Source organism: Rhinopithecus bieti, unplaced genomic scaffold (assembly GCF_001698545.2).
Source record: "Rhinopithecus bieti isolate Rb0 unplaced genomic scaffold, ASM169854v2 scaffold_61117, whole genome shotgun sequence".
Classification (NCBI taxonomy): domain Eukaryota; kingdom Metazoa; phylum Chordata; class Mammalia; order Primates; family Cercopithecidae; genus Rhinopithecus; species Rhinopithecus bieti.
In genome coordinates, this window is record NW_016824934.1 from 963108 (window position 1) to 990929 (window position 27822).

General features: G+C 36.9%; 2 protein-coding genes across 2 annotated transcripts in view; one reads left to right on the forward strand and one right to left on the reverse strand.

The window, feature by feature from the left end:
• The window catches only part of LRPPRC (leucine rich pentatricopeptide repeat containing), a 148743-nt gene that overhangs the window by 66923 nt on the left and 53998 nt on the right, over nucleotides 1-27822 (reverse strand). The window contains 9 exon segments of the mRNA XM_017862721.1: nucleotides 2324-2531; nucleotides 3952-4037; nucleotides 5048-5178; nucleotides 6177-6290; nucleotides 6645-6689; nucleotides 7031-7108; nucleotides 7319-7425; nucleotides 8506-8563; nucleotides 9474-9501. Of these exon segments, the coding sequence (XP_017718210.1) occupies nucleotides 2324-2531; nucleotides 3952-4037; nucleotides 5048-5178; nucleotides 6177-6290; nucleotides 6645-6689; nucleotides 7031-7108; nucleotides 7319-7425; nucleotides 8506-8563; nucleotides 9474-9501 (855 nt within the window).
• Nucleotides 17301-18300, forward strand: LOC108522499 (methylmalonic aciduria and homocystinuria type D protein, mitochondrial-like). The gene is given in 2 exon segments (XM_017862718.1): nucleotides 17301-17611; nucleotides 17614-18300. Coding segments are annotated over 2 exon segments (846 nt in total). The 5' UTR covers nucleotides 17301-17388; the 3' UTR covers nucleotides 18237-18300.

Here is a 27822-nt window from a genome sequence, read left to right on the forward strand (position 1 = left end):
TGTTTTCTGCAATTTTATAAACATAAAATTTCCTTTATCTTTTTTTATTATTGTCCTGACTCTGCAAGAGTCAACAGCCCTTTTTATTAGGATAGATGAAACTGAAAGACCTCATCATGGAGACTGCACTGGCAAAGTAGTTTAAAAAAAAAAAAAAAAAAACTAGGCAAATAAAATAGAATAATTAAAATAAAATAAAATAGAAGATATACGTATCTGAAAGTAGTAAAACACCAAAAACGAAAAGACACTAATTTAGATTTCTTTAGCTCAATTAGCAGGGAGAGCCAAATTTGACTGAGACACAGAAATATCTGACTTCAGGATATAATCAGAAGCACAGAGGATGCTCTAGGTTAACATCTGAATTCCACACCGTTTCCATTTTCCCATGGTAAGCTCTCCTTGGTTCATGAGCCCCATCTGCAGACCTCTTTTGGAAAGCTTTCACTTCTCCTCTGTCTTCAAAGTATTTCTATTTGTAAGATACTTTTCTATGATGGCCTCATTTTCACTGTTAATTATTTTATTTTTGCCCGGTAGTGTAGGAGGGTCTAATTCTTCTGGGCACTGGGCCCATTTCTTTCAAATCCTTCTGTAGAGGTGCACATGCAATTTGCAGAAATGGGTCTTTTAAGCAATCAAAAAAATTCTAATAGGAAGCATATTAATTATAGGATTTCTATATAAAGTTGGCTGTGAATAGGATAACTCAGTAACACAGTCATTATTTGAATCACTATTTCTTTAACAGGATGTAATGCTGAGACTGTGGAGGTTAAGATTTGGCCAATCATCTAACATGATAATTGTTTTTGATTGGATGGCAAAGGAATGATTTCATGTGTGCATGCATATATACACACATTTCTTAACAGAAAGTTAGTTAAAAGAGATGGTTTTTATTATACATTTAAAATTCAACACTAAATCATTTATTATATTCAATTAATTATACTCTCTAATAAAGAAAGAAAGGCCGGGCGTGGTGGCTCAAGCCTGTAATCCCAGCACTTTGGGAGGCCGAGACGGGCAGATCACGAGGTCAGGAGTTCAAGATCATCCTGGCTAACACGGTGAAACCCTGTCTCTACCAAAAAATACAAAATGCTAGCTGGGCGAGGTGGCTGGCGCCTGTAGTCCCAGCTACTCGGGAGGCTGAGGCAGGAGAATGGTGTAAACCCGGGAGGCGGAGCTTGCAGTGAGCTGAGATCCGGCCACTGCACTCCAGCCTGGGTGACAGAGCGAGACTCCGTCTCAAAAAAAATAATAATCAAAAATAAAAAATAAAGAAAGAAAAAAAGAAAGAAAGAAAAACTACCAGAAATTTGGGGAAAACATGAGAACCGTTAAAATACATATTTTTCTCCTGGCATCGACAGGACAATGTCCACACTACATTGACAGTGAGATATTTCTGTGTTTCAGTCAAATTTGGCTCTGCCCTGTTAACTGAAATCAAGAAATCTAAATTAGTATATTTTCGTTTTCGGAGTTTCATTACTTTCAGATACATATATCTTCTATTTTATTTTATTTTAATTATTATCTTCTATTTTTGTTTGCCTAGGGTTTTCTAATACTACTTTGCCAGTGCAGTCGCCATGTAATGCAGATTTTACAAACTATATTAAGCTATGAAAAAGCTGACAAAGATGATCTAGGAAATTTAAAAAGCAAAACAGAAAACAAAAACAAATACAAAAGAAAAAGGTAAGTTATGCTTAGTCATCTTACTAAAATGTTTTATTCATTACAAAATAGACTGATTGTATGATTTACATTGCAAATAATGCCTTAAATTGAGCACCAACAAGAGCATTTCAAATGGAAAAATTACCAAACTCAGTAAACTTTGCCCTATCAGCAAAATTCATCTCCTACAACATTTATCAAAGCCAGAAATAACTGTAATGGTATATGTATTTAAAGTACTTTGTGAAGAAAAGGAGCACTGAAGATGCTTCTACACTTATTACCTGAATAACTAACAGTCAAGACACATACTCAAAAGCCCCAGAAGATCCTTTTTTCTTATATTTATTAATAACACTTATCAGGCTCAAAACTGGGAAAAACTAGATTCAATTTCAAGTAATCATATGCTCCTACAAAACAGCACCAGGGACCATCCCATTGATACATAAAGCCACAGGACCACAGTGATTTTAAACGTCACGGAGTTCGTATTAGTCCTCTTACTCTGTGGCAAATGACCTCCAAGGAATCCCCATCATGAGAGTATTTACAAAGTATAATCTGAAAATTATTAGACTCATTCTTTTAATGCCAACATTTAAAATTCGAAATTCAATTAACTTACTTTTCCAGGTATACAGTGACCAATGGGAAACTTATGTTGGTGGATGGTTTTGCTAAGCCTAGAGTCACGATGGCTTCATGCAACTGTTTTACTGTTTCAATTTCACCTCTTAAAGCTGCGCCATTTAGGATGTGGAAAAAGGACAAGACTGTTGAATCTTTGATAGGAACATCCTTCTTTTTCATCTCCTTCAGAATGTTAATAGCATCTACAATGAAGTAACACAAAAGACCCTTAGGTAATTTCATGTAGGGAAAACAAACTGCTATTAAAACAGCATTTCAAGCCCAGCAGGAATGTAAATTCTAGTGTATAATGCCGATTTCAAGTTAATTACTACTTGCATTTCTAAACGAGACTACAATTATAAATCCACAATAGCATGGTTTTATCATTTCCCTGCAACTTTGACTACAAATTATAGATAGGGACTGTGTCCCCACTCTGTACCACATAACCCTGTACGGTCTGCCCTATAGCTGTAAGATCCTCCTAAATGGATGCTTTTATCGTTCAGAGCTAACATCTGCTAAATCACACCATTGTTTCTTCAGCAGATGGCTTGTCAGGAGGCCAGATAATAAAGATGTGTTTACACTGTATATACAGCCAGACTAATGGTCTGATACCGATAGGGCCTGTTTGCTATGTCGATACTAATTAGCCAAGCAGAGCCAATGAAAGCTTTCCAAAAGACTGCATGTTAATACATTAGATTCATTAAGCTTCATTAGGAAGGCAGAAACAAACATTTTAGGATATGGAATAAGTGCATTTTTATAATGCTGTTCTTAATTATTACACAGACAAAATGTTTTGACCACTTTACAAAAAGTGATTTAAAAAAAAAAAGGATAATCCTTATAGTTAGAAAGGTGTCCTAGGAAAAAATTCAATGTTCTAATAAATGATTTTCTCCGTACATTTTTCCCTATAATAAAATTAAAACAATCTTTTCTGAAAATCTAAGGAAGAGAGGAAGGCTAGAAAGGAAGTTTCAAAATAAAGTCAAATCGGAAAGTTAAGAAACAAGCAAACAGTATGAATGTATTATCAAGTGTAATTAATTTTATTAGGCTTAACATTATCTCAACAATGAGAAAATCTGAGTATGCAAATCAGCTGTGTAATCAGCTAAGCTTTTCCATGAACCATTAAATAAAACCTTAATTAAAATAAAACTTTAAAGTATATATTTTGTTAATGTTATTAAAAAGTAAGGCAAAGACTACTTCAAAATTCAGAAGCATATATTAGGTTACGTTTATAGGTTTTACGTTCAGGCTTCAGACCTTCTTAAGCAAAAACAAAGCCATTAGTGCAGGCATATAAGCAAATTGTGCCATAAGTCATGATCTTCAAACTCAATCCAAACAGCAATGCTAATAAAAACTAGCTGCAGAAATGCAAAAAAGCACTGAGCTGTGCAAATGTAAATGACAAGCTTGCCAATCCATTAAAACTAATGGCCTACACTGTCCATGCAGTTCTGGTTGGATTCACATGCAAATTTGTATGCAAAGTGTTCAAGCACTTTGCAGGACATGATATCCATTAATATCAATTCACGTGTTATTCCAGTGGCAAGATACTCGCATCACATATTTCCTTTATGTGCTGAGGCTTACCTTGGAGCTTGCCATGCTTTGCCAATACTCTTACAAGGCCTACATACTTGCTGGTGTCAAGGACAGCAGATGAATCTAAGCGGTCACTAAAAATTAAAGCCACATTTATATTATTTTAAAAGTCAACTAACTGCTAAAAGAATAGCAACATCCATTTAATCACTTTTCAAAAGCGCATCAGAAGACCTGAACTAATGTCGGCCTCTACGCTTCAGTTAGGATTTCTTTTTGAAGTCATATACAAGTTCACATGAAATTATATTCAAAGTGACTAGTGAAGTAAAAGTCTAACACTACATATATATTGCATCACTCCATCTGCAAAAGATACTTTAAGTGATTCTAACCTTCATCACGAATAATGAAATACCCAAAAGACATTTTTACTTGAAAAATCTAACAGGATTGGAAACCGAAGGTACCTGAGAAATGGAGAGAATTTTATTTACACTACAATATAGAAAGGGAAATGTTATCAAGCCTCATAAAACAGTCACCATCACCACTGTTGTGATATGGAGATATATAATCAATGGAAAAAAATCTTTGGTTCTAAGGACTAGAATGTCTTAAAGACACCTTGCGGAACATAAGCTACAATTAATTAAAGAGCCTTATAATATGAAATTTCAAAAACACTGACAACAAAATAATGTTTTTTTTTTTTTTTTTTTTTTTTTTTTTTTTTTTTTTTGGGGACGGAGTCTCGCTCTATCCCCAGGGCTGGAGTGCAGTGGCCGCATCTCGGCTCACTGCAAGCTCCGCCTCCCGGGTTCCCGCCATTCTCCTGCCTCAGCCTCTGGAGTAGCTGGGACTACAGGCGCCCGCCACCTCGCCCGGCTAGATTTTGTATTTTTTTAGTAGAGACGGGGTTTCACCGTGTTAGCCAGGATGGTCTCGATCTCCTGACGTCGTGATCCGCCCGTCTCGGCCTCCCAAAGTGCTGGGATTACAGGCTTGAGCCACCGCGCCCGGCCGCCAAAATAATTTTTTAAAATGACAGTATATAATAGAGTAATATTCCATCTAGATAATCTATCAAGGTCTGTAGAGCAGAATAAATGTTGACAACTTGTTTCGGTGCCAGGGTACTCACAATTCTTCTTTCAAGTTCAAGGCATCTTCTGCATTATCATGTCGACAGCATAAATTTATTAAAGCTGCATAACCACTGATAACCATGTCTGATTCATATTTTGCTTTCAATTCAAGGGCTTTTTGCATATTCTAAAATACAGCATAGAAGTGAAAAAGAAGAAATCAGTGTGAAGGTAAAATGTCACATTTTAGCTTTAATGTTCAGAGTTTAGAAAAGTTAATAGTACTTTAAAATAAATGGTTTCATGTTAACAACCTGACTCTGCCCCTTGGTATTTTATTCACCTCTAAAAGTGGGCAAGTCTTATACATGTAGGGGCTAAAAGATGTGTTAAATGGCCATTGTTTATGCCAAATTTGATGTTTTAGGCTTTGTGTATGGTATTATTTTAAAAAGACTTCCAGATTAAGTAATTCCTAAATCAAACCCTAATCACAGTCTAATTTCAGGATGCAGAATTATGTTATCATTGAGAAGTTTCTCAGTCTAGTTTAGTATCCAAGTAATGTGAAGAAATATTTTAGAATTTAACAGTAGCAGGTTATAATCATAAAATTAGCCATGATATTTTTTCCTAAAACTACAAGCTTATGGCTCAATTATATTGAACTAGAAACTGACAAACAGTCTAGTGATATCCCACAAATTGCAGACATACACTAAAATGAACACCAAGTACAGCTGGACGCCCGCTGAAAAAAGGCAAGGGACCCTTTATCTCAGAAAGAGCTTTTTTCCAGCAGGAAAATGGAATTTCAATCCCTGCATTAACAACCTAGTAATATTTGACTTGCAAATGACTACTGCGTGTATCAGTTGCTTGACAATCTAGATATAAGAGACCGGAGCCATGGCTTGAAAGGACATTTGGCATGTATGATAAACCTATCACGGCTGTTACTATCATTCACTTTGCAGATTATCATAAACAAACTACAGCAACCCGAAAACATGCCATTCAAGGTGTAGCTGAAATTAGTTAACCTTTCATTTAATTGCATTCTTTACAAGCCTGAAGTATAATGATCGATCGTAAAAATCATAAATATTATATTTGGTTTTTCTTATTGTTATCTATCAATAATTTTTTGCCTTAATAACATTTAAGTATTAAAACAAATGTTACCTCTTGGGAACAAAGTGCTAATATGAGTTGCTTTAGGACATCTCTTATAGGTTGATCTTCAGCTTTTAATGTTTCAAGTCTAGACTCCAATTCAGATGACCTAAGTCGCAGAGTCTACAGAAAAGAAAAAAGAAAAGAAAATTTCCTGAAAAGGAAAGCTATCCCTTTTGTCACTCTGCCCTTTAAACTGACTTTCCTTTCTACTTTCCTAAATGTCATAAATGCTATCAGGGATATGAACTGGGGATCCATGGATGGACTCCAGAGGTTTACAAATCTCCTGAGATTATAGGCAAATTTCTTAAATATGTTGACTTTTCTGAGATGGGAAACAGGTTTTACCAACTTCTCAGAGGTATACAAGATGATAAAAATGTGAGCAATCACTGCTTTTATAAGTACACAATCCAGAATACTCATTAAATATGGTTACTATAGCATGTAGTACCTAGTCAAAATCCTACTTACTTTTCGAGAGTCTAAATCCTCACTGTCAACCAACATATAAGCATCCTAAAATTGAAATTCAAATTAGCACAGAATTAGAAAACATACATAGAAACACATCAGCAAACATCAAAACTAAATTTTGTAAGTCTTACCTCATATTACTATTTTTCATCTTTCCAAAATTTTAGACATTCTTTTCATACTTTATTAATGTAATTAATGTTTTAAATATATTTATGAATATATAAATAGTATTTATGAACAATCAATGAAAAGCTTTGTTTTAATGGCTGTCATTGAAATAAATTTTTTTTCTGGCCAAAAGCATCATATTTAAATAAAATTTTAACATGCTATTATATATAAATTAAGCGTTTTATCCAGTTGATTGCTATTTCACACACCTTAATCAATTCAGGAACATGGTAGCTATCCAGTAGATTACGAATGCCTCTGTAGATATTTTCAGGAATTTTTACATTCTGTGAGAAGGGAAGGGGGGGGGAAAAACCTGAGTTTTAGACAACTAAACTGAAATTTGTCTAACAGAAATTATCTCAGACATAATTTAAGTCTCCAACTCTTGCATGTCATTGAGAAGTGGTCTGGTTGTACTTAAAAGCAGCAATTTCAAATCTAATAGATACATGTCAGGCAGGACAGGCATTATATAGCAAAAAATGAAATGGTACCATCTCCTTCAGCTGATGGAAGTATTGTCTCAAACGCTCCTCCTTGGCCTGTACCTCTGAGTCACTCATGCTGTCAATCAAGTTATAAAGAAAATAGCCAACAGCTTCTGTGGAAAAAAACAAGAGAAAGCATTCCACTAAAATTACCGAGACTGTCATGTTATCAAGATTAATTTATAAGAAATCATTTTGGTGTGAGATGTCACCCTGATGAGAGGCTCTGAAATGGCAACAATGATCACTGAGGCATAGAGATTATGTGGTTTGGGAGCACATATCTAACTGGTGAGTGAAAGGAATATTAATTATTTTCAGACCGAGTGACAGCTTTTCAGTACTGAATCTTACTTCAATCTATTTTTTTTCCACCACTCTGTGACAGAAGTGGTTCTGCCCAAGGCCTTACCCCTTTCCTGTCCAAATCACAAGTAATAAGAATAAATAAATGTCTTGTACACATTTCTATACTATTTTGTTTGTGGACAATATTTAGGGAAGCACATAAAATTAGAAAGCATTATTAAATGTTGATTATAGAAAGTTAAATAATTTTAATAAGCAGATACAGTAATCCTGTGGAGAGCTACCTATTAGCCAATGAAAAACCAAGATTAACAAAGATGTTTTGTAACAACAGTAATTTTCCTTTGCATTCAAGCATAAAATGTATAGGGCCATGTTACAATAATACCTAGGATAGAAATGTAAACTTTCAAGAAGGGTACCATCTTACAGAAAACTATATATTCTAAACTTCATTATGTGAAAAATGAAAATCATTAAATGTCAAAACAATGTATTTGGGACAATAAATTATATTTAAGTGGAAATCCACAAGAACCTTCCCTACATTTTATGTTTAAAATTAACTACACCTGCAAAATATTAAAAGCACATAAATACTAAGAATCACTGATTTTTAAGCCTATTTCCATAGGTGTTAGAAGAAACATTTCCCAGTATCTGAAAAGAAAAGCCTCCCAACTCCGTCTTTAGAAATAATAATTGTAACAAAACCAAACACTTCAGATATTAAAATGTTGTAATCAATATAAAGACTTATAACCAAATGTTTTCAAATTTCACTTTTAAAAATAAAGTGTTTACTGCTGTAATCCTCCTAACCCATCATTACACAGAAGAATGGATTTGTGGATAAGTTACAATCATCGAAATTGAAACGCTACCCGTTGGTCCTGGAGGCTCCTGGCAATAACGTCCATCCTTGTACAACAATTCTGTTATCTGGTAAGACAGAAAAATCGTGCATTGCAGCAAGAGAAGCAAACAAAAACAAATATAATCTGAAATTGAATTCTTGAAATAATAAAACCTCTCCCCAGTAAGGTATTATTCTATATCATAGTAATTCAAAACCACCCCCACCTGCCAAGGAGATTGTTTTGTTTTAAATAATAGGTTTGTCTTTTAAAAACAAAAACAAATCCATGTTGAAGGAAAACTGCAATGTTTTGTGAAATGCCACAAAGAAAGACTCTAAACTGATTTATAAATTGATATATAAACATCACTTTGCATGAATTGTTATAAACAGAAAAGAGCTTATAGGAATTATTGACCAATATTATTCCTCATTATATTGTTTTTGGTCTTGTTGACACTGCACTGGTTTCCTCATTTTGTATTAAGTTTTACTGAAATACAAAGCAAAATATCCTGAACTGCTACATGACTTACATTTTTTAGATATTTAATAACAATTTTCATTCCTCTTAATGAGACTAAAACAAAAGGGGTCTAAAGATTAAAGTGTCTATTCTTATGGATTCATTTTTTTAAAATTTCCAACTTTTATTTTAAGTTCAGGGGTACATGTGCAGGATGTGCAGGTTTGTCACATAGGTAAATGTGTGCCACGGTGGTTTGCTGCACAGATCATCCCATCACCTAGGTATTATGCCCAGCATTCATTAGCTGTTCTTCCTGATCCTCTCCCTCCTCCCATTGGATTATTATCAGTTGAATTCACAAACACTAAAAGACACACATAACAATTATTTTTCAACATTAACTGTCAGCAAAATTTTAAAAGAAAACCAAATATAGGTTTCATGATAAAAATTATTACATAACCTATGGTATTGGCTTGTAACGTTAAAAACACCTTATGATTTGCAATATGAGGGGGACTTACCTTGCTCCAAAGATTTATATTCATAGACCTGCAGAGGGCAGCAAAGGATCGAAAATAAGCCCAGGTTTAAAAAACATTAAGTTAAAATGCATACTTGTAATATGTACAGATCAAAGTATTAAAATTAATAAGTAAATAAATGTTTGCTATATCAGGATGAATTTTCAGGACAAGGTAATATAGAAAGGCTGACACTCACCCATTTCAAATATTCAAAATAGGCCAGGCCTGGTGGCTCAGACCTGTAACCCCAGCACTTTGGGAGGCCAAGGCAGGCGGATCATCTGAGGTCAGGAGTTTGAGATCAGCCTGATCAACATGGTGAAACCCCGCCTCTACTAAAAATACAAAAATTAGCCGGGCGTGTTGGTGGATGCCCGTAATCCAGGCTACTTGGGAGGCTGAGGCAGGAGAAATGCCTGAACCCAGGAGGCGGAGGTTGCAGTGAGCTGAGATGCCGCCACTGCATTCCAGCCTGGCAGACAGAGTGAGTCTCAAAGTGACTGCCCACAGATTGCTTGTTACTTGTAATGAAAAAAAATAGTGACTACATAATGGAGAAATCCCAACACCTGGACCGGGTGATCAAAACTAATGTGTCTTTAAATATAATTCCGTGAGAAGACAGAGTATCACTCATGTCATCTTCCAGCAGGGGATAACTTGAAGCTATAAAGAATAAAATACAGTAAAATCAGATAAAAATTAGGTATCTTTTTCGGTTAGGCTACAAAGAGCTTTGATTCCAAGGAATTTTGACCTGCCAGTAGCCTACCACATTTGAAAAACAGGACAAGGAAAGTAGAGAAAAATCAAGAGTTTGTAAGAAAGCGAGAGGCTAATGTGCCAAAGTGCATAATATTAAGTGGTAAAAATTGGAATGGTTCCTTTGCTGTATCCTGGACCCATTTGGGCATTTGATGAATTCTGCTTCTCAACTAGGATTAATTTTGTCAGGTATGATATTATGGTGGTTATGTTGTTTTATTTAAAATAAGTTCTGAGATATATACTAAAGTATTTATGGGTAGATGACAAAGATCCATAGTTAGTTTTAATGGTCCAGGAAAGAAAGAGACAGAAGGGGAATGGTAAAACAGGACTGCCAAAATCTTGGCTGTTAAAGCTGGGGGATGGGTACATGGGAGTTGTACTTTAAAAAAATAAACACATATCATGTCCAGTCTAAATTTTGTACTTCTATTTTAACTCTCAACATTAGTAAGCTGGGCTTCCTCTTTTTTTTTCTTTTTTTTTTTAGTTACTTTAACCAAAGTATTTTTTTATCAAAGTATCAACTTACTGTCAAATAAAAAATAGTTAAGGCTGGGCGTGGTGACTTACACCTGTAATCCCAGCACTTTGGGAGGCTGAGGCGGGTGGATCACCTGAGGTCGAGAGTTCAAGACCAGCCTGACCAATATGGAGAAACCCCATCTCTACTAAAAATACAAAATTAGCCAGGTGTGTGTTGCATGCCAGTAATCCCAGCTACTCAGGAGGCTGAGGCAGGAGAATGGCTTGAACCCGGGAGGCGGAGGTTGCTGTGAGCTGAGATCGCCATTGCACTCCAGCCTGGGCAACAAGAGTGAAACTCCATCTCACAAAAAAAAAAATAGTTACAATATTAAGTTGCCCTCAAACTTGGCATGAAGTATCTAAGGAAGGCATGGAGATAAACTTTCAAAATTTCACATATACCTAAAACAACTGAAAATGTCTAAAAGCACTACCTTGAATGTGAAGCTTTATGGTGAATGGCACGGGTTTGAAACCAAAACAAAAATATACAGAATCCTTCAAAACCAGGTTATTGTAAGGAATAGTTACCAGTTCCCAATCCGATGCAATCTGACTTCTGGCCCCAAATTCCACTGAAACTACTCATGCTAAAATTACCAATGATTTTAATTCAAAATTCAACTACCATCTTTTTGGTCCTCTTTGACTAAGTTTTGGAATTTGTGGTGTTGTTAGCCATTATCCGCTAGGTGCTACTCAATCTCTTTCAGGAACTGTCCTTCCCTACGTGCCCCTTAAAAGTGACCCAGACTTTGTACTAGGTCCTAAGTGCATTATATTTTTTATGTTAAAGACAATCCTGCATATACATATTTAAGTTCTTTGTTTCCCAGAAGAGGAAACAAATTTGGTAAGGCGGTGTAAAATACCTTCAACTGGAAATTCCACAGTTCCCTCAAAGGATCCCATAAAGTGTGAAGGATCTCCTAATGTTTCGTGTCTCCCTATATAGCTTTACCTGTATTATCCCCTTTGAATATATGTCAATCTTAACTTCATCATGTAAACCTTTCAATGGCTCGAAGCCATGTGACTCAAGGTCCAAATATCCTAATTTAGAATGAGACTACTCACAAAGACCCCGAGGCTACCATTTTGGCTTTATTTCTTCTCATTATTTCATAGTTTCTTAAGCTACTACCAATCCACTTACACTTCCCCAGAACCCCTGCTCTTTCAGCCTCAATGTCTCTGCCTGAAAAACCCTTCCCTTCCCCTCTACAAATTCAATATGCATCTCAGCAATTTCTCTGCAGCTCCTGCCCTGATTCATCCCTTCCCCAACCTTGGCAGAAGACAGAGTACCTTCTATAAACATTCACAGTTACGAAGACTAGTTTACAGTTGCTTTCTTATTTTCATACTGTGAACAACGCTGGGGTAGGAAGTTTCCTATTCATATTTAAACGGTCCACTATGTAGCATTCATAGCCCTTGGCACACACTAATAAGAACTAATATTTTCTGGGCACTCACAAATGCATTAAACAGTTTTCTAAGCACTTTGACTTATTTAATGGTCATAACATCTTCACTTTAAGCGCAATTATCAGAACCATTATAAAGATGAAGAACTGAGGAGCAAAATAGTTTTAAAACTTATGCAGGCATTTTCTGAGTAAGCTGTGGATGCGAGACTAACAATTTCCATCTAAATTTGGTCCTTTTCCAATACCCCACTGCAATAAAAAGATTTTTTTCAATGACACATAAAATAACGGGGAAGTATATGTAACTAGAAATAAATATTACAGACAGAGAAGTGATAACCAATTTAGCAGTAAAGAGAATGTCAAAATCTCAAGACATCAGTGAAGAAATCTAGAACCAAACTTATACAATCAAATCTCCATTACCAAGGTAGAAGAAACGAGACTACACTCGGAAGGTCCCTTACATCCTCTCCCTCAGCTGGGAGGCTACACCCCTCCCTCCAACAGCAGCAGCAGACACCTGGAGGATTCTTCTCTGAAGGGTGAAACAGTCAATCCCTAGAGAACTGAGAATTAAGTAACTATACACTCTACACGATAAACACAGGAGTCTCTAGTACTCTCCCTCATGCAGTGTCCTGGAAGACATTTCATTGGGGAATGCCCCATCCTATGAGGAAAGACACAAAGATACAATGACAATCTCAACAGCCACTCAGCGATCCCTAGAACAAGACACCAAGTCAACACACCACACTAACAAACTCAGAGCTTCGGATGGCTTTTTGCATTTCCTACTTTTAAGGATTCCCAGATATTTAGGGGCAAAAGGGAAAACAGTATACATACACACAAACTTGAAGACAGTAGACAATAAGCATGAAGAAGGAAGCCTTGCAAAAAACTATTACTGGCCGGGCACGGTGGCTCACGCCTGTAATCCCAGCACTTTGGGAGGCCGAGGCGGTCAGATCACGAGGTCAGGAGATCGAGACCATCCTGACTAACACGGTGAAACCCCGTCTCTACTAAAAATACAAAATATTAGCCGTGCGTGGTGGCAGGCGCCTGTAGTCCCAGCTACTCAGGAGGCTGAGGCAGGAGAATGGTGTGAACCCGGGAGGCGGAGCTTGCAGTGAGCCGAGATCGTGCCACTGCACTCCAGTCTGGGCAACAGAGCGAGACTCCGTCTCAAAAAAACAAACAAACAAACAAACAAACAAAAAAACTATATTTCCTATGAGAGGCCAGGTGCGGGGTGGCTCACGCCTATAATCCAAGCACTTTGCAAGGCTGAGGCAGCCAGATAGCTTGAGCTCACAAGTTCAAGACCAGCCTGGTTAACATGGAGCAACTCCATCTCTGCAAAAGATACAAAAATTAGCCAGGCGTGGTGGCACACACCTGTAGTCAAAGTTACTTGGGAGGCTGAGGCAGGAGAATCGCTTGAACTTGGGAGGCAGAGGTTGCAGTGAGCCAAGATCGCACCACTGCACTCCAGCCTGGGTGATAGAGCCAGACCTTGTTTCAAAAAAAAAAAAAAAAAGGCCTATGAGAGATAAAGACTTGATATCTATGAGACAGTAAGATGTTATTTTACAAAAGAAACACTTTGAGAATGCAAAAGAGATTTTGGAAATAAAAAAGGGCTAGCAGAAACAAAAAATTCAACAGAAGAGGCAGAAGATAAGGTTGAAGAAATATCACAGAAAGTGGAACCTAAGAACCAAGAAAAGCAAAGTAGGAGAAAAAAAGAAAGCACCAGTCTAAGAGTTTCAGAAAGAGAGAAAAAATTATTTCTAAAACTAAAATTTTCCAGAGCTGAGGGATATAAATGGCCAAATTAAAAGGAGCCACTGAGCATGCAGCACAATTGACAAAATACGAAAAACAAAACAAAACAAACTCATACATAAGGTTGCTCTATAGTGAAACGTCATAACACTAGTGGTCAAGAGATTCTTAAGTTCCAGAAGATTCTAGAAACTTCCAAAAATCATTCTAGAAATTCCAGAATACTAATGATAAAATGAAGCTATACAAATTTCCAGAGATAAATAAGTTGCTTAATTGTCAAATGTCAAAACAACAGAGATAAAGGAAAGATTCTACAAACTTTCAGAGGATGTTCTATAAAAAGAAGTTACATATAAAGGGTCAGGAATCAGAATGGCTTAAATCTTTCAACAGTAACACTGTAAAGAAAACATGGAGCAATACCTTCAAAATTATAAACAAACATTATTTCCAACTCAGAATTCTATATATAGCCAAACTATCAATCCTATCTGAGGCTAGAATATAGGTATTCAAGGTCTCAAAAAAATTTACCTTCCATATGCTTTTCTCGAGAAGCTACTCGAGAAGGTTGTCCTCTATAAAAAGACTAAACTAAGAAAAAAGAAAAGTATCAGATACAGAAAGCAAAAAGATTCAACTTGGAAGAAAAGAACAAAAGAGAATCTCCTGGATGAAAATGTAGTGAGAACCCAGTGAAGGAAAGCAACTAACCAGTCCAGAGTGTGGACCCTCATCACCAAGGTCTCTGTCACTATATCTCTTTTTTAACCTAAGGTGACAATGGATCTACATTATCTGTATTGTTTTGACCATGTAATGATACAATACTTCCTCGGCCTTTCATGCCCTGCTGCTTGGACAGACTGAGAACATTCATTTCACCCACAAAAGTGTTCTACTCTGACACATTCCTGAAAGTTTGAGGAAGTGAGTTTAGGTGCAGAACACATTTACGTATCTGTAGATACTTCTGCCAGATGCCTGGTATTTAGCCATAGACTTCTCAAACATGGTAAATTCATCCTCTTTCTCAGGACTCACTCACACATGACCTTCCTCACTGACTTCCCTAGAAGGGTCTTTTGTAAACTTTTAGGAAAACTGAAGCCAGATCCCAACCCAGAGACTATTCAGTCTATATTTCCTGGCAGTGTTGCTTCTTCCTTATTGCCAGATTTGTTTGTTAATCAGTCTTTCAAAACTAAATTATATATTGCTTGGGGGTTAGATAAAAGTGGCTTAATTATTTAGGAAAGCAAGGGAATGACATACACAAGCCTCAACAGCAGGCACCTCAACAGCAGGGGAAGGCATCGTGGGACTGAGAAGGAGCACACAACAGGCTTTTAGGATCCCACTGACATTCTATGTCCTGGTCTCAGAGGTGGGTACCATGTATTTGATTTATCTTTTTTATATGGTACATTTAAGTTTTAGATATGCCTCTGAATGTATAATACAGTTCATAATAAAAAAGAAAAAATTAAATTTCCAGGTTCTCCAAAGGAATAAAATAATGAAGTAATTTTGAACCCAAGCAGTTTGGCTACGAGCTTTGGCATTTGCTATTTGATAAACTAACAAATTTTAGGTAGAACTCATTTAAGTCAGGGTTCTACATTTTATTGATGTTTTACATACCATGTGATCGTGGCAAGTTAATTAACATTTCAATGTCTCCATTGTCTAACCCGAACAATGGAAAGACAAACTCTTGTCTCCTCTTCTGCCCACAACCAAATGAAGTTTGTGAGGAAGCCGCATTTAAGAAACGACATTGTTTTCTCTACACCTCATTCCATTTACACTTTTCTTCCTGTTTGAAGAACAAGTTTGGAGAAAAGGTTAACCCCATATGTCTGTTGAGATCCAATTTCAGCTTTCAAGTGAGATTTTTCTAGCAGGATAACAGAATTTTAAAGAAAAACGTTGCCAAATCAGGAAGAACAGTAACATTCTACTGCTATTATAGACAGAGGAGTCTACAAACTCTGGACAACTCCAACAGTACTTTTGTAAATTTCATACAGCACTATGAATAGCCCCCAAATAGTTTCTAAATGAGAATACTATTTTCAAAACTTTTAAATTCTCCTTTAAAGACACAAGAGGCCGGGTGCGGTGGCTCATGCCTGTAATCCCAGCACTCTGCGAGGCCGAGACGGGCGGATCATGAGGTCAGGAGATCGAGACCATCCTGGCTAACACAGTGAAACCCCGTGTCTACTAAAAAATACAAAAAACTAGCCGGGCGAGGTGGCGGGCACCTGTAGTCCCAGCTACTCAGGAGGCTGAGGCAGGAGAATGGCGTAAACCCAGGAGGTGGAGCTTACAGTGAGCCAAGATCCGGCCACTGCACTCCAGCCTGGGCGACAGAGTGAGACTGTCTCAAAAAAAAAAAAAAAAAAAAGACACAGATAGGGCCTACTAAAGAAAGACACTTGCAAAGTATTGACAAAGCAGTACAGCCATTTAGATACTCTTCTTTCTACTGTACATACTAAAAAACAGGGACACTGAAATGTTAATTAGCTTGCCATGATCACATAGCATGTAAAATATAAATGAAATGTAGAACCTGGACTTAAATGAGTTACATCTAAAAGCCTGTGATCTTAACCAGCTTTAACTTTATTAAACACAGCCTCTCTTCCATTTGCCTAATGTATGTATGTACATTCCTCCCATCCCTTCCCCCAACTTTCTTCTCTTTGTATAACATTTCTGTGTTATCTCTGAGAGCTCATACTAACATATATGCATTCAATTTCCATTTCCTACTAAACTGTGGTTTTTTAAAAAAACCCACAAAATATTTTATTTCATATAATATTTAAGGCAGAGCAAAATCAGATATATTCAACCTTCTTTCCTCCAATGTAAAACAGAAATCAAATTAAGAATATGGTGTTAGGCAAGAAAAATAATCATGCTGCATGCCGGCGGCAATCCAGAAAGTTCAACTTACACATGTGAGGGCAGAAAGGGTTAAAATCAAAGAGCCAGGCTGGTCTTGAACTGCTGGACTCAAGCTGATTCTCCAGCCTCAGTATCCCAAAGTGCTGGGATTATACAGGTATGAGCCGCACCACAGTCTCAAAATGTGAATTCTAACAATGAAATATATATCCAAATTTCCTTTAGATTTAGCTAAAGTGACTATGGTATCTAATTATAATGTTCTTTAACTTTTTAGATTTTGGATTAACTCTGAATAATTATTTTTAGCAATTATTTTTGGCAAGAGATTCACTTTTGGTGAATCTCTTAAAAGCTAATCATTGTGAGAGTCTGGTTCTGGGACAGCTAGGGACAGTGGTGGTACCTGGAATAACTTTACCAAAGGAAAGCTATTTTGCGAACTGTCCTCTCCAGTGGAGATGGCCAATGTGCTTTGTAACAGAGCCAGACTGGTTTCCTATCTGCCAGGATTTTGCTCTTTAGTTAAAAGGGTTGTCAATCCCAGAGCCTTTTCAACTGCAGGATCATCAGGTTCGGATGAGTCTTATGTGGCCGCTGCAACTCCAGATATATGCTCTCGAACAGTGTGGCCTGATGAAACTATGGGACCCTTCGGACCTCAAGATCAGAGGTTCCAGCTTCCTGGAACATAGGTTTTGATTGTCACCTCAATGGGACTGCTTCACAGAAGAAAAGCCTGGTTCATAAAACTTTGCCTGATGTTCTAGCAGAACCTTTATCAAGTGAAAGACATGAGTTTGTGATGGCACAATATGTGAATGAATTTCAGGGTAATGATGCACCTGTTGAACGAGAAATAAACAGTGCAGAAACTTACTTTAAAAGTGCCAGAGTAGAGTGTGCAATACAAACATGTCCAGAATTGCTGCGAAAAGATTTTGAATCACTGTTTCCAGAAGTAGCTAATAACAAACTACTGATTCTGACTGTAACACAGAAAACTAAGAATGATATGACTGTTTGGAGTGAAGAAGTAGAAACTGAAAGAGAAGTGCTCTTAGAAAAGTTCATCAATGGTGCTAAGGAAATTTGCTACGCTCTTCGAGCTGAGGGATATTGGGCTGACTTTATTGACCCATCATCTGGTTTGGCATTTTTTGGACCATATACAAACAACACTCTTTTTGAAACTGATGAACGCTACCGACATTTAGGATTCTCTGTTGATGACCTTAGATGCTGTAAAGTGATTCGTCATAGTCTCTGGGGTACCCATGTAGTTGTAGGAAGTATTTATTTTCACTAATGTACACCAGACAGTCCATATTATGAAGAAATTAAGTGAAATTAGCAGAAAATGTCCCATTTATTTGCTGTACTATTTGTAAGTTATCTTTGGATTGACTGTAAACACTGTCAGACTAACGTTTTTTAAAATAGGCTTATTCTAAGTATTATTTCAGCATTTATGAATTACAACCATTGGCAGTGATTTGGGACTAAAATTGCAATCTTCGTTATTCATATCATTGAATACACATTGAGTCACATCCACATTTATGGGATGTGGTAATTAGCTTGTAACCAGGTATATCTGCTATTGTTATTTCTCCCCTTTTTTGGAAAAAGGCCTCAGTTTTTAATGTATTTCTTCCCAAAATAAATCACACATTTGGTTACAAAAAAAAAGCAATCATTGTAGGAGTTGCAGGTAGTTAACCCTGGCTCTACGGGCAATGTAAATCAATGCCAATAAGTTTTCTCCTAGTCACTCAGCCAATTCTAAAGTTGCTAGAGTACAGTGGGACCCTCAGGAGCACAACAGATGACTGCTTCAATAACTATACTGACAAAGGGATTTTTAAATATACTAGTTAATTTGACATCAAACAAAAAAATACACTGGCTACATTAATGCCAAGATAATGAATTGCAATTACATCAATTACATTTTGAATTTTTAGTAGTTTTCGGAGTAGAAGAAAAAGAAAGAAATCACCTGTAGTCACACAAGTGCTCTGAATTATGCACATATTCTTATGAAAATGCCAAGTTACCACAACCTAAAATTTTCTTTATCTACAATAAGAAAAATTAATCAACAGTATACAGTTTTAGGACCTACATGCTGAAATATGTTCCTGGAAGGAATCTGCTTAAGCTTATTTTTACTATGTCAAGAATAAAGATGGATTTGTAACTGTGCAAACATGGGAGGCTCCTGGGTAATGTCCCCTTTGTTAAACATATTTAAACATTTTCTCTAACTCTAAAGTGGAAAGTTAAAAATATAATCAATCTGTGGCTATTTTTAAACCCAGGAATCAATTAAAAATTTTAGATGCTGACAAATAGGGAAAGCAACAAAAAGGATGTAAGTCGGGGAGAAGCAAAGCAGCTAGCCTGGTGTGGTTTAAAGATAAGGTAACCTTTCCAATATTTTCAATGTATCTTTTCAAATAAAAATATAAATAATCTGAAAGCATAGATAAATTCAGTTATAGTATACATAATCCAATCACTAAAAGCAAAACAAAGACACCAAGATTTTCAGAGCTTCTAGCTGGGCTTCTTCCACTACAATAGTATCAACTCTTCTCTTAAAGATACTCAATAATGGTCAGGCCAGTGGTTCATTCCTGTAATTCCAGTACTTTGGGAGGCCAACACTGAAGGTTCGCTTGAGCCCAGGAGTTTGACAGCACTCCGGGCAACATAGCGAAACCTCATCTCCATTTTGAAAAAAAAAAAACCTCAGTAACTTTTCCAAATACCAAACTGAACACCCTCTTTCTATAGGACTATCTCTCCTCCATTTCTGCAGCTTGCAACACTGACTACAAACTCCTCTGACTCCTTCCAGTAACTATCCAAGATCTTATCCTTATATTTCTCTCTCATCTCTGCAACAAGGTTAAAAAAAAAAATCACGTATTTAACATGCGATAGTGTATAGATAAATATCCCTCAAATGCAACACCTTATAAATTGACAAGAAAAACTGTATCACCTAGTAGAAAACTGGCAAAGAATTTAAATAGGCATTTCATAGAAGAAGAAATCCAAATGGCCAGTAAGTACGTTCTAACCCTGCTTAATAGGAAGATGCAAATTGAAAATTATACATTGAGATGTCATTTCTCATCTATCAGCTAGGCCAAAATTAAAAAGCATTACAATGTCTAATACCTGTATGTTTGCAGGAAGTGGGTACTCTCATACATTGCTGGTAGAAGTGTGAATTGCTAATCTAAGTATGAGCTAATACAACTTTTTCTGGAAAGTAGTATGGTAGTAGCTATTAAAATAAAAAATACATACACTCTTGAAAACAGATGTCTCTTTTTCACATTCTAGCCACTGAGGGGGGAAAAACTAATGTATATATAATACATATACACACACATGCATGCATGTGTACAAACACACATATATATGGACATAATATTTAATGTACCATTTTGTTTTGGTAGTGGCAAAAATTAGAAGCAATCTGAGTCCATTAATAAAGGAGTGATTGAAAATTTATGGTATAGCCATACCATGGAATCCTCTCCAGATATTAATAAACACTTAGATTTATATCAGTAGACTAAGAGGTGTTCATGAAATATTGTTAAGTGCAAAATAGAGATAAGGAGTAGTATGTAAAGTATGATATATTACTTTTGTTTAAACAAAACTTCAAATACCTCTTACAAGTTTCTGCTTCTATACAGAGAAAAGCATGGACGGATACACTCCAGGCTCTTATTTGGCTTCCACGATAAGGGTTTTTATAGAGAGAGGGAAAGTACTTCATGAACTCCATTAAATTATAGTCATAATTTTATAATATGCATCTTTTGTGGGGAAAATTGAGCCATAGCTTTCAACAAATTCTCAAAGGGATCAATGAATCAAAAAAGATTTGGGCGGCAGGTGCAGTGGCTCACACCTGTAATCCCAGCACTTTGGGAGGCAGAGGTGGGAGGATCACCTGAGGCCAGGAGTTCAAGACCAGCCTGGGCAATATGGTGTGACTCCATCTCCACAAAAAAATTTTAAAATTAGCTGGGCGTGGTAGTGCACATCTGTAGTCTCGGCTAAATGGGAGCCTGAAGCAGGAGGATTACTTGAGCTCAGGAGATGGAGGCTGCAATGAGCCACTGTAGTACCACTGCACTGCAGCCTGGGTGACAGAGCAAGATTCTGTCTCAAAAAAAAAAAAAAAGAAAGAAAAGAAAATTATGAATCACTGTGCTATATTGCTTCTCTCAACAGAACAGCCTAGGCAACATAGTGAGATCCCATCACCACAAAAAAATTTTAAAACTCAGCCAGGCATGGTGGCACGCGCCCACAGTCCCAGCTGCTCGGGAGGGTAAGATGTGAGGATCGCTTGAGCCCGGGAGGTATGTGCTGCAGTAGGTTGTGATTGCACCCCTGCACTCCAGCCTTGGGGACAGAGCGAGACCTTATCTCAAAAAAAGAAACTCATCCTTGTGTTAACTACCAATAACTAATTCAACAAGGATTACCCATGGCTGCTAAAACCAAGGACAGAAAAGTAATGGAAAAACAGGGTAGACACAGTCTCAAATTATCACCCCATAGTATTCTTAGTAATTACAAACTGGATGAGGTGCCTCTGCAAGAGAGATGTGGGAATCACCATCTTAACCAAGTGATCAAACTTAGGTGATGGCATCATTATTGCACACCTGCCTTTATATCTGTTGATGTGATATAATATAAGATGTGCCCATCACCTTTGGAGAATTCTTGCTAAAAATGCTTAATCTGAGTCTCATCATGGGGAAAAACAAAATCAGAAAATACAAAATGTGGAAGAGACACTCCAGGCTAGGCTCTTAAAAAAAAAAAAAGCCAGAGTTATCAAAAAACAAACAAAAAAGGTAAGGAAATTGTTCTGAATTAAGATAGTAAAGAGATGCAGCAATCGAATCCAATGCATCAATTTAATTGACTCCTCAGTCAAAAAGTGAAACATCTATAAAGGAAACTTGTCACAGTGGGAAAATCTGAACATGGACTACATATATCAGATGGTGGTACAGTATTGTTAATTTTTAAAGAGTGATACTGATGTTGTGATTTTAGAGATGACTTTATTCTTAAGAGAAATATGCTGAAAGATCCAGTGTCATAATGTCTACAACTTCAAGTGGTTCAGCCAAAAAGAAAAAAACGTGTGTGTGTGTGTGTGTGTGTGTGTGTGTGTGTGTGTGTACTTTCTGTGTAGAGAAAGAGGGTATGAGAGAAAGTAAACATGGCAAATATTAACAACTGGCAAATCTACACAAAGGGCAATACAGAGGACGGGTGCGGTGGCTCATGCCTATAATCCCAGCACTTTGGGAGGCCGAGGCAGGTGAATCGCCTGAGGTAAGGAGTTCGAGACCAGCCTGGCCAACATGGTGAAACCCCACCTCTACTAAAAATACAAAACTTAGCTGGGCATGGTGGTGGGCACCTGTAGTCCCACCTACTCAGGAGGCTGAGGCAGGAGAATCACCTGAACCCAGGAGGCGGAGGTTGCAGTGAGCTGGGATCACACCACTGCATCACAGCCTGGGCGACAAAGCAAGACTCCGTCTCAAAAAAATAAATCAGATACAAAAGGGTAGTACGGGGGTATTTCCTTTCACTATTCTTTCCGTTTTTCTTTATGTTTATCTATTTTCAAAATAACAAAATTGGTGGTGGCGGGCGCCTGTAGTCCCAGCTACTCCGGAGGCTGAGGCAGGAGAATGGCATAAACCCGGGAGGCGGAGCTTGCAGTGAGCTGAGATCCGGCCACTGCACTCCAGCCCGGGCGACAGAGCAAGACTCCGTCTCAAAAAAAAAAAAAAAAAAAAAAAAAAAAAAAAAATTGGAAGTGCAAGGTCATTAACATTCTCTGAGCACACAGAAGGGAAGAATGATACTTTACTGAATAAAAGTCACCTTGTAATTAAATGCTCAAACAATAAGCTGAACATACATATGCAAATTTGTCTGTAACTCCAACTTGCCATTTTGAAACAGGACTTTATTCCTGGAAACAGGATCTTTACCAAACCTGTATGCATTTCTTGGAAAAGATGATACAAAGCTGCCTAAATTTAATTCAATGACTTAAAAGGAAAAATTAAATAGGCAAAGGTTATTTCAGGTAAACTGAATGTACACTGAAAGATAAGAATATCTGTATTTTTCCACATGCAGTAAGTCAAAAGGACAGGAGAATTCAGTCCATATTCAGGCAAGGAACATTTAAGTTGATCATCTTACCTCCTAAAGCCTAGCAGTAGGCTACTTCTTATAGACTGCAGTGAGAGAGGCAATGTATTTGATTCCACTGCAAAAGAAGATGACCATCATTAAATCTCAGACCAAATTAAAAAACCCTGCATTATCAAATTGAAAACATATTTATATCAATACCTTTTAGCTTTCATTTTGGAAATTGTATTTAAAAAATAAAAAATGTTTTCATACAAAATTAAACAATGCAGTAATATATATCTGCAATATAAGCTACCCTTTTAATGTATTTTTAAATTTCATGAATATATACAACTAATTAATATATAAATATCCTTTCCTATAAATGGCAATTACTAATATACCAGCAGACTCAGAGTCAGCCTGGTACACATACTGAGGCTGTATGTTGTTGGACATGGTGGCACCATGAAGGGAGAGACTGTAATACCCTACAGGACTTTTGTTCTTTAAAGACAGTAGATGAGAGGAAAAATTCTTTTCTCAGAGAGGTGTTGGGTTCTGTTGAACCATTCATACTTTCTCATTTCATTTTTCACTATGATCAAGGACCTGCACTCACACAAGAGTAACCACCTAAAGTAATAATAAAACAGGTCACATGTCTGTTATGTAACTGACTTATATTGATCTTTCACTTTTCTGAGTATTTGTTCGTTCTACTACTCATTTTGACATGTAACAGTCTACAACCTTGTATGTTTCAATGCTGACATTATAAGCCCGATTTAAATTGTATAAGAATCACACCTTACACTGACTCTTCACATAACCCTTGCCAAACTAGCAAGGGATGAGATCACAGTAGGCATTCCCTGAATTTATTTTTCCCTGCAATTGTATTAAAATGGAACCATGTTGTAAGTAATTGAGTTAATCTTTTCACTATAATGGTAATGTGGCTATTGAATAATACAAAAAGGATGGGATTAGAGAGGAATTCATAGTAGAAGCAAATTCTGAAGACAATAAATACAGTTTAAGTGAAGGTTAAGATACCCTGTTTCATTAAAGAAAAATCCCATGGGAAAAGTCATGGTCCATTTTCAGTGTTCATCTCCCCAAAAGTAACAAATTAACCCACACACGTAAGGAGAATTGTTTTAAATCAGCTGCTATATTCCTTGAACAAGGAACCTAAGTTTCTCAGTGCTTTTACAGCATTTGAAAATCTAAGTCATTTTTAAAATGACCTGCACTGAGTCACTCAAGGAATTTTAAAGGGAACACAACCACATGCCTCTTAGCAACTTTGAATTTTATATGATCAAATTAATTTTCCATGCCTACAAACACAAGTAGGAAAATGTTCTCTACTACTACAAAATGTAATCAAGATAATCCATTTACCCTTCTCTACTACCTGACATTTCCTGTGAGGTAGTAACCAGTAGTGCATTCCTAAGAGCTGCCTAAAGAACATACCAGCAATTATAGAATGAACAGCTCTTCAAAGACTTGGAAATCAAAGCTGGAGGGGAAGGCACTGACAGGAAAAGCTCAAATACTTGGCAAACTTCTTGGCATTTTTCTTTTTCAAATCTAATAAACAACCTCTTGAAAATTCATTTTTATACTATTCAAAATAGTATTCTACAGAATATTGTCAAGTTTTTATTCATTAAAAAGGTGACTAGAAACATCTCAGCTGGAAGGCTGCTGACAAAAAGCATCTAGTTTCCTTAGCAACAAACAAGCCAGAAAAATCAAGAGGTTGACAACGAAGTGGAATGGATGATATGATAAAAGGAAAAGGCAGCTCTCGTGGATCCACCTCGTGAGCCCAGATTCCTTTCTTGTCAGTATGGAAAATCTATGTATTATACAGAGTGGAAGGCAAAATCAATACACTCAGATAGCAGCCAGCAATAATACTCAGTACTTAACTCAAATAACTACAACAGTCACCATTTTTCATACTGGACACTTTGCCTTTCCCTTACAATATTACAACAAATATTTTAAGTGACATTCACAAGTAATACATACCAATAACCCGGTTTATATAAAGCTTCCACCTATACAATTTGAATATAACCTTAATGAGAGCTTAACTGTTAACATTTTAGGGAGCTAAAAGTTAATGTATGTCTGTGTTTTGTTTGTAAATGGCATATTTTTCAGAAGATCTGAAAACCTGTCAAGCGACACCATGGACCTGTTAAAAAATAAGGTCTCTTAAGAATGTCTTATTTATTAATTAAAAATAAAATGCAGGTCAGGCGCAGTGGCTCACACCTGTAATCCCAGCACTTTGGGAGGCTGAGGCAGGTGGATCACTTGTGATCAGGAGTTTGAGACCAGCCTACCCAACAAGGTGAAACCCTGTCTCTACTAAAAATACAAAAAATTAGCTGGGCATGGTGACACGTGCCTATAATCCCAGCTACTTGGGAGGCTGAGGCAGGAGAATCGCTTGAACCCAGGAGGCGGAGGATGCAGTGAGCCAAGTTTGCGCCACTGCATTCCAGCCTAAGTGACAGAGTGAGACTGTGTCTCACAAATAAATAAAATAAAATAAAGTGCAGTATGGTGAAAAGAACAAAGTTAAAGTCTGAACATCTTACTTCTGGTTCAAATCACTAACCTTGGGCAAATCATTTAACTTCTCTATGCCTTTAGTCATCTATCAATGGAGATAATTTTATTTACATGTGATAAGCATTATAAAGCACCCTAGCATTTAAAAATGTTTAGTAAACATTTGCTGTGTTTTTGTTAATGAAGACTAGAAGTCTTTGTAATAGATGTCAGTTAAAAAACACTTCAGAAGGCCGGGCGCGGTGGCTCAAGCCTGTAATCCCAGCACTTTGGGAGGCCGGATCACGAGGTGAAACCCCGTCTCTACTAAAAATACAAAAAACTAGCCGGGCGAGGGGGCGGGCGCCTGTAGTCCCAGCTACTCCGGAGGCTGAGGCAGGAGAATGGCGTAAATCCGGGAGGCGGAGCTTGCAGTGAGCTGAGATCCAGCCACTGCACTCCAGCCTGGGCGACAGAGCGAGACTCCGTCTCAAAAAAAAAAAAAAACTTCAGAAACAATATCACATTTGATTTTCACAACTCCCCCAAGTTGGGTAGTAATACCCTAAAAAGTGAAGCAGAGCGGTTAGACAATTTAAATATATGAGTCAAAACTGAGCTCAAATACATTTATTGAATCATTTTATTATAGTATATTAAAAAAAAACCACCTAATCAGCAATAAACAATGATAAAAAATAAATTATGGCATACCCATACAATGAAACAGCATACAAACATAAAATATATTTTGTGGAATTAAATACTGTTACGAAAAGGTGTCAAACGAAAAAGACTTCATCATTAAACAAATATGAGAGAAATGTAATTTTCCTTCAGGTCTCTAGTAGGCCAGAAACAGAGACTTTTAGGCGGAGTTTGAAAGTAATGAAGCCAAAGAGAAGTATGTTTTTAAAAGGAAAATAAGAATGTTCTTTCTTTTTATTAAACTGTAGCTTCTGTCAAGTTAGGTGGGTAATAGGAACAGTATAATAAGAGTTGCTTGATAATATGAACAGTATAATTTTTTGATAGAAGAAATTTCTCCAGCCTATTATACATCTGAAAGAATATACATGCTTAGCAATGACTATCTCAAGGAACTATGGACAGATTGTACAGCCCTACCACTTACTCGTATTCTCTAATTTATCAACAAACATTTATTATGTAATTTCTGAAAACTGATGAAAAAATGTACTTTTTAATGTACACCTGAAGACAAAAGACATTATCAGGCCGGGCGCAGTGGCTCACACCTGTAATGCCAGCACTTTGGGAGGCCTAGGCAGGCTGATCACCTAAGATTAGGAGTTTGAGACCAGCCTGGCCAACATGGTAAAATCCCATCACTACTAAAAATACAAAAATTAGCCGGGTGTGGTGGTGGGTGCTTGTAATCCCAGCTACTTGGGAGGCTGAGGCAGAAGAATCACTTGAACCCGGTAGGCAGAGGAAGTTGCAGTGAGCCCAGATCGCATCACTGCACTCTAGCCTGGGCGACAGAGCGAGACTCTGCCTCAAAAAAAAAAAAAAAAAAGAAAAGAAAAAAGAAAAAAAAGCAGATCAATATTCTGGGTTCTATTAAGTACTTAACAGAGTAGTTGTTTTCAAGCCCAAAACACTCAATACTACTGCAATTCCAGCAATGAAGGCAAGACAGCTGAGATGAGAATGAAATGTAACCAAATTTGGGATGTTTCCAAATTAGATCTGCTGTTCCCTAAGTCACTAATGAGAAAGCCAAAGCAGTAACCAAGAAGACACTGGATCTGGGGCTATATTTCTGCAAAGAAAGAGAACATCTGAAAAGTAAGAATATGTGGGAAAGTTACTGAAAAAATTTTTTTAACAGTAAAGTATGTATAGTACAGGCTCAACATACCCCACTAAGAACTTAGGGAAAGAGGTGAAGACACTGAAGATATAAACCCTAACACTTCAGAAGACTGTAATTATATAATTATTTTAATGAAAGAAACACTCTAACATTATTAGAAAATCAAGGTATTATATGAATATAGGAAACCTCGTTTAAACAACATGTTGCTTATTAAGTATAGGTGCTGAGAGAGAGAGAGAGAGAGAGAGAGAGAGAGAGA